This window comes from Trachurus japonicus, chromosome 13 (genome assembly GCF_045865225.1).
Source record: "Trachurus japonicus isolate A0001 chromosome 13, Traja_1.0".
Classification (NCBI taxonomy): Eukaryota; Metazoa; Chordata; class Actinopteri; order Carangiformes; family Carangidae; genus Trachurus; species Trachurus japonicus.
This window is the reverse complement of record NC_140919.1, coordinates 29,455,603-29,463,662: the sequence shown is the minus strand read 5'-3', so window position 1 is coordinate 29,463,662 and position 8,060 is coordinate 29,455,603. Positions and strand designations below refer to the sequence as shown.

At 43.0% G+C, this 8,060-nt stretch overlaps 1 protein-coding gene across 1 annotated transcript; it reads left to right on the top strand.

The window, feature by feature from the left end:
• Positions 1-961: 961 nt before the first annotated feature.
• LOC146976234 (uncharacterized) lies at positions 962-7,555 on the top strand. Its single transcript, XM_085796688.1, has 3 exons — positions 962-1,058; positions 6,623-6,793; positions 7,189-7,555. The coding sequence occupies exons 1-3, from the start codon at positions 962-964 to the stop codon at positions 7,548-7,550; spliced, it is 630 nt and encodes a 209-aa protein (XP_085652814.1). The 3' UTR covers positions 7,551-7,555.
• Positions 7,556-8,060: the final 505 nt, after the last annotated feature.

The following is an 8,060-nucleotide window of genomic DNA, read 5'->3' as shown; positions in this document are numbered from 1 at the left end:
GGCATTGTAAAGTGTCCCACCTTCACAGCAAAGAGTGTTGACGATAAAAAGGCATTCATTCATATAAAGTGGGCTCTGCTTTAGGTGCCTGAGAAAGGGTCACACCTGACACACGTGCAACATATGCAGCTGTCGTCACCCAACTTGCTTGTACGAAGAGTGGAAGCAAAGACCTATGGAAGTAACAACGGATGGCTCCATTTGCACGAAAGAACATGCAAGCCAGAAAACGTACAAGGTCATGTCCCATACATCAACACAATGTGGTTCTGCTACCTCAAGTATTGTTCCAGTCCTTGCTACTTCAGTACAAAGCCCACAGAGCAGTGCTTTAAGTGGGCTGTTACGCACTGGTACAGAGTACCAGTACTTCTAGATTTTAGTCCCTGGTGTACCGGGACTTTTTACAGCGTACTTGGACTTCTCATGAGCTCATACCCTGTCCCGTTCTATTTCTCTCTTAGCGATTTGTGATAGTTATACTCCTATGGCTATACTGCATTACCCAGTCTGCACTAGTGTGCGCTGCAGGTCTGTCCCTTTACTCGTGAGCATATTATAGAGACGTTCACTCGCGGAGTGGAGTCTGCCAAAAAGGACATGAAGAAAAAGAAGAGATCTTGCGGAACGTCACATCAAAGGATGATGTTCATTTCATGCAGTCCTCAGCGACCACATCACAGTGATTGTTAAAAAGTGGTCAACAGTTACACAAAGTATTTAAAACTACACTTAAAATTTCAAGAGATAAAATTAACTAGCTATAATTTATCTGCATTAAAGGAAAACTCCCCCAAAAAAACATTAAACAGAAAAAAAGTGGGAGAAACTTCATATGGGGCAACAGGTGAGGAATCCAAGACAGACAGACCTACTATAAATGTCATCTGCACAGAACAAAGTAGAGTTACAGTATGACATCACTGCACATTGTAAACTTTAATGAAGATGATCAGGAAGGATGTCAAGCCACTTCCAGCTACAACAGGGAGGATCTGAGTCACGCAACCTCTCCACCATGAAGATGAAGAGAGAGGACAGCGAACACACAGGAGACTGTAACTGAGAATATAAAACCACTAAATGAAATTTTCATTGAGCTCACCAACATTGTTGTTTTTTTTTTTTTACCTTTCTATAAATCTGATTTAATGGTTGAATAAATTAACCCAGAGAGGCATAGGAAGAAAAGGCCTATGCACTGGATTGTAACATGTTGCTCTTGTTCTCTGCCCTCAGCTGCCATGGTTAACTCTGGAAAACAAAGAGGCCTATGACAAACCACCTGCTCAGAGAGGATTGTGGGTATGAGCTACTGTACACTAAACAGCTGAACCAGGAGCAGTCTGAGGGTCCCAAGGGAAAAGCCTGGAGAGGAAGGGGAGAGTGGGAAGGAGGTTGCCATGGTCAAGGTGGTCTAGTGGAATTGGTTGCAGAGGTCATGGCTGTATGTGGAGTATGAACACTGATCAACAGTGGTCAAGCCAGTGCTCAGTACATAAATACTCCATGCTACATTAACCACCAAAGCCCTTCCACATGTTGTTTGCAGAAGGCCTCTATGGTGCTCAAACCCCGGTCCCCATCTGGCTCTTTCCAGGTCAGCTCATCCAGGACTTCATGCACACACCCTGACATGACTCCTTTCCTCTTCACACGAGGGGAGAGTGCCAGGCCCTCTGTAGTCCAGTGGTTTACATACCCAGCCTAGCATGTCGCAAGCTTGATCCACTCCGACCAGCACACTGTAAAAAATTACCACGGCTAGACCCAGCGTAGCTTCACACAATGTGCTCTTCTGACACTAAAAACAAAACTTCTGTCAGTGGAATGAGATAACTCCTGGTCGATCCAATGTGGGTGCTCTTGTTACAGAGCTATGTGAGTGTAAACATCTTTAAACAAGGCTGAATAAGCTGATCTTTCCACCGGTCTCAAGAGAACGACACTTGATTCAAGTAAATCGTTTACACAAGTTGATTTTAATTGGGAACACGTTGAATAATCTTTCTCCATGACAGATTTTCCTTCTTGTTTTGAGAAAAACAATATGTCAGTACTAAACATTATACAAAAGCACTTGCTATGATGTAACTTTTGTTAGAGTGGAAGTGATCAACAAATGCACTTTAGTTTGGCTCTGAGACCAAATATATCTACGGGCTTTTGAAAGCCAGTTGAGCTCATCCATTCAGAAGCAGAGCAAGTCATCTCAGTCATCACAAACATAAGAGGGCTTTTGTTTACAGCTATTAACATTTATTTAATTTAGAGTAAAATCTTCTCAAAAAGCCTTTAAATCTGGAAATCTCCTCCATTAGTTGATCACATATTCCACCTGAACACACCACCTTTGATTAAAAGAAGAGTGATGTCAAACACACACAATGGACTTCTCCATTGGAAATCTCCTTTAGGCCAATTGTTTAATACCCATAGAAAAAAATAATAAATGACACATCTGTCCATATCCACTGGGATGCTGCTATACAATGTATGTCACCTGTATGGGAATATCCTTTTTTTTAATCCTGTAAATCCTCAGTAGGTAGCCTACATATTAAGATTTACATTACCCACAAAAAGCTCTGTATATTCAACTTTCTGAAATTCATGGATAATGTCAAAAGTTCACATAGATATTATATCATGAAAGAAGGGCATTTACTGTAAGTATAATTGTGGAATAGTAATTTCTTCATCTCAAACGAAAAGCTAAGAAACGTATACCACAACACAAAATGTCAATCTCTCATCAAGTCATGTGGCAAAAGGACGTCCACTTCTCTGCCTTTCTGTGACTTCCAGTCTCTCTCTGTTCAACCTGCTGATGACACTCTGTGACACTCTAAGCTCAGTGGACACTCTGAGAACATCCCATCTGAAACCTCGACATGGACAGTTACTGTTGATGTCATTGAAGCAGAACATATTGGTTGATTCATGGATCCAACACTTATTGTGTTTTTAGCTGTGAATCACCTTGTTAGAGAACAGTACTGAAACATTGAACAGTTGGACATGTGAATTCAGAAAGTCTTTATAATTTATAATTTATAATTTAGAGAGGGTCAAATTAATTTCACCCCTGTAACCCTGTTTTAGGTGCATTCTGAATTGTTTTAATTTTTCTGAGTAGTGTATGAATGTATTAACAATATTTGTGATGAATATGCATTTTGTGCAATCTATAGGCTATATGTCTCCATAAATGAAATGGATCCAATTTGTAATAGGTTTCATATGGAAATTGTTTTGCTATTGTTTTCATTTTACATTTAGGCTATACATATGTCATAACTGGAAATTCAATACACATTTGCATATGCGAACATTTAAGAAAAGCACAAAGTGGGATAAGAAGATTAATACCGCACACTTTTCATCAAATAAGTATTTATTTTGACATAAATACCTCGAGTGCAATGTAATTTAAACACTTCCTGCTGTATTTGAAATAGATGGTATTATCTCTGACTTATTTTGTCACAAAATTCAAATGTGACTACAGTACAAGAATGAATGTGAACACTTGTAGGAAAACAAACTGTGCACGGCTGCTGAAGTTCAGAGGTTATCCGCAGCTATTCTGTAAGGCAATATTTTGTGCCTGCATCCTCCTGGGGCTCAGTTATATAGAAGAGAGAGAGGCCCCTTCCTGCTGCCCTTGTCCCAAGGCCAGTCAGCTGTGGCTGTACTCTGCTCTGTGGTTCAGGTAGGGGCCCAACAGGGAGCCCTAGCTGCAGAAAGGAGGCCTGCATGGCGAGGTCTGAGGCTCTGAGATGAGAAGTGAGTCAGGAGGGAAATGAAGGTCATGGGGGTTGGCCCCCATGCTTTACGAGCTCAAGCCTCTGCACAGCCTTGCTTACCTCCACTCTGGCTGCCAGGCAGATAAATGACGATAGAGAAGAAATATACAGTAAGCCGGCTAATATATGTTAGCCTGTCTGCCAGTATAGTACAACAGCTAACTCCACCCCCTTAATGTGTGGTCCCTGATACAACTGTCAGCTGAAGAAAAAGCACAGAGGAGGAGGAGGAGGAGGAACCCTCGCAGCTGCAGCCAGCAAGAGATGTATGGTGCTCAAATTTGAGGACAGCACAGTACAAATTACAGCTAAACTTACAAACAACAGGAAGGCAATTTCAGTGGACAACAGTGATAAAAACCTGAGCTACAAAAATAAACACAGTGGCTGTACAGCACACTCAGTCAGTGAGGAAAAGAAAAGAAAATCATGATGATAAGTGGAAACATACATCCTCACTGTAAGCCAACACAGACTATTTTTCTTATCCAGAGCCTGAATCATCTGCTGTTAAGCTTTAGTAACACATTCCAATACAGGTGGTCTTCTGAAATGAGAGGTTAGCTTTGCCTTCAACAATGCCAGTGGTAATGACTGATCTAATCATAGGGCACATTCAAGGAACCCACCTGTTTTGCCAGAGTTGCTCTCACATAAAGTGCAGTGCTGCCAAGCTCTCACAGTCAACATGGGCGGGTGGCACATGTTGGGGTGGCAGTAATGTGTTACCCAGATCCCTATATAGTCCCAGCGATCTGGGTCTGATTCTGTTCTCTTATCTGCTGCCAAGAGCAAAAGAACAAAAAAGTTGCTCAAGCTTAGCCTAGCTGGATGTGCTCAATGGGGCACTGCACCTGAAACCTTTTACAGGGCTAAGAGGGTCCAGATAAGATGCAACTTTCCCCTTGTCGCTAACTCTCCCAACAACAAAGCTAGCCCCCCCCCCCCTTCACCCACCATCCAAAACATTTTGTTTTTCATCGACTCACATTTTCCAGTCGCCTGGTCCTCTTCCTTCCCAATTTTTCTTTCTTTTTTTTTTTTAAGTTGCAAGCAGCCAGGCAGAAAATCAGGCAGGCAGCCAGCAGATGTGGCAGGCCCTTGTGTGCAGGACTGCAGCACTCCAAGAGGATGTGCTTCACCAGTAAAGAATTTGGTCAGCCTTTACTCCAACAGAAAAGGACTTACTGGTCCCATTAATGACAAATCACAGCCCCTCTCTCTTTTGTCATAGCTTGGACATTATAGCCTGGTGGAGCAGCTGCGAGGCGCTGGTCTCAGAGGCCGAGCTGCACTGGCACGGCCCTACGCTTTTACTGTGCACAGAATGAATGGATTATGTTCAGTATGATTTTATTGCTCGTCTAACGCCTAATTTATGGTCATCACATACAATATACAGTAGATTCACTTCTCTGAAGTGGGGGAAGCAAATGTCAAAAAACAATTTCTGTCCAATAGGTCAGTGTATTTACTCACCTTTTCCCAGAGTTTTTGACCGTGCCCCACAGCCTTCTTCACTGAAAAAAGCTCTATGAGGAACCATCCGCTTGAAGAGAAACACAATTTTGTTGGATTGAAATATAAAATATTTTTATCTTTGCAGTGTTTTCAAGTTAGAAAGCAGAGGTGAAACGCTTCCACTGTTAACAACAAATTTTAGGGTTAGGATTTAGCCAGGGATGCACTTGTACTGCACACTCCTTGGACCACCACCCTTTTATGAAGACATTTTACTCACTGACTCCTCCGTCTTGTTTGCTGCTCATTTGCAAACATGTCGGTTCTCTCCTACAGTATATCATGTTCAGGTCAGTATTTCTTGGCACTTTTATCAAATAACATCATTGCCCAGCGTGTTTACTATCTTGTCAGTGTCTGTCTGGGACATCTTTAACTTCATTTGCCAGTCCACTCAAACCATGCTGTTTTATATTGCATTTTTATTACATCTGTCTGTCTTCCAGCAGCTTCTAAATATACCCCCACCCCCCTTCTTCCGAAAAGAGTTGAACACTAAGTCCCTAATTAGAGCCTTCTCCTCAGTCTGAGGTTGCCTCTAGTGTAAGAGCAGGTTTATGGGCCGCTTGCAGGGCCACGCTGCTCAGCCTCCACCAATTCTGTTGCAGCTTACAGGCTCAAACATCAACCAAAGGCTTTGGGAAACTGAGTTTTTACAGGCAGGTGCTGCATGGCACCACTAATGATGTTCACTTTTTGTCTCCTCCCTGAATCTAGTCTAAACAGAGAGGTCTTCTGTTGTTGTTGTTATAGCAACAGAGATACTACATGAGTGTCCAACTTCACAAGCATCAACAACCATCCTACATGAATTATGCAAAGACCCATGCATGATTCACATCTGTCCAAGCTTGGAGGTAACACACGAACTGTCAACTAAGTAACATGAACCAGTGGGGGATGTAATTGTGGCTGCATGCCTCTCATAGAATACATAATAACTGATGCATGTGTGTACGTGTGTGTGTGTGTGTGCGTGTGTGTGCGCGCGCGTGCGTGTGTGTGTGTGTGTCAAGCTGATTTACTGACCTTGCCGGGGCCCAGTTTTCATTTCAGTTGGAAGTGATGGAATTTCTAAAAAGGCTATCTCCACCAGTTTATTCAATAATATATGAGGCGGTGGCATCATCCTGACACCCTACACCCCTCTCACTCTCAGGTCTAGCCATTAGCCCAGTCATGAGTGGAGAGCTGGAGAGACAGGCAAAACGGAGCAGCAGTGGGCAGGTGGAAACATCGATGAATAATTTACAGTGAACCCAGTGTAGTTTTGAAAGAATTCTCCCTGTCAGTCCTCCAGCTTCGCTCAGTCCCTCAGTGTGTACAGCAGTGTGTACAGCAGCGTGGACCGGCAGAGGAAACTCGCTACTTTGCAGGACACTTTGGCGGCACCACAGGGAGTCTGAGGATGTCTCTGTATTCCTACTCCTTGCTGCTCTGCTGGCTGGTTCTCCCTCTACAAGGTAAGGGTTCATTGTTCTTCGGCCTACTTCAGCAACAAAGACACTGAGTTGGAGACAAGTTGAGGCGAGTAGACTCTCTTTATCACAAACTGCTGTCATTATTTTGTCAGATTCTAAGCACAGCCAGAAGTAGGGTCATAAAATTGGATCCATCAAATAGGCCAGAGGCATATAAACTGCGAGTGTATTTAATTATGTGTTGTTCATCCTCGAGAGCTGACGCAGTCCATTCCCGACAAACTGTGAGGTCTTGTAAAAGTTTTTTGAAGACACTCACTAATAAACATCTGCCCACAGGGTGCCTGCAGGGGAGAGCTTTTGTCAAAGTGTACCAAGCAACCAACCAAGCTTTTCTCCCTGTTACAGTAAGTGACTGTGGTTGTCTTGTGTTACAGGTTTGGAGATATTTGACCCTGAGGAGGTGGAATACATCCGCTCCCATGCTACAGCAACAGTGGGAGGGTTGGTCACCTTGGACTGTGGCTCCACCATGCCTAATATCTTCATCTGGGGATTCACCAAAGAAGGGACTGATAATAACATAGCAGTGGCTTACAACTATGGACAGGGTCCCAAGCTCCAGTCTCAGTCCAGCAGCCTGGGCCGCATACGGGTGCCGGTCAACACATCTGCTTTAGTCATAGAGGAGCTCCAGAGGGATGCACAGGGAATGTACACCTGCCAGGCTCTGTATGATACAGATGAAGGAGCCAGGATTACTTTCTATTTCACCCGGCTGGATGTAGAAGATGAATGATGATGACTTTACCTCCTCAAATTCAGCTTTTTGTGTATGAGTTCATCCAAGTTCCCAAATGCACATACTATCTTGATGTTATCCAGCCATGAGGATAGTTTAGGTCTTACTGTAGAAGAGGAATCTGACCGATTTGTTTCAGCGTTGAGTTGACACATTTCCTCATCAAGTATTTCATGAAAAACAATACGAGTTTGAAAGAAGTTGGTGTGTGCAGAACAATAACAGCAAAGACCTACTGAGTCGCATGATGGAGTTGATAACTTGACACTTGAGCTTGATATTTAGGGACCAAAAAATAGCCTCTACATAAAGCACCACAACTTTATAGAACTGCACAACAACATAGCATTAATGCGTTGTTTTAGAAACATTGTTGTGGTGATAATCCACAGGCCTTGTTTTTATTGGAGACACTCTCTACTGACAAACCAGTCAGGAAGAACAATTCCAAAACATTGTTTTCTGTGTATTCTCCATACGCTGGAGAATACAGCTTATCTGGAGAAT

Coding starts and splice junctions, on each gene's coding strand:
- LOC146976234 (XM_085796688.1), top strand. CDS start 962: ATGTCAAGCCACTTCCAGCTACAACAGGGAGGATCTGAGTCACGCAAC. Junction 1,059..6,622: donor CAGCGAACACACAGGAGACT/GTAACTGAGAAT, acceptor TCTCCCTGTCAG/TCCTCCAGCTTCGCTCAGTC. Junction 6,794..7,188: donor GCTGGTTCTCCCTCTACAAG/GTAAGGGTTCAT, acceptor CTTGTGTTACAG/GTTTGGAGATATTTGACCCT.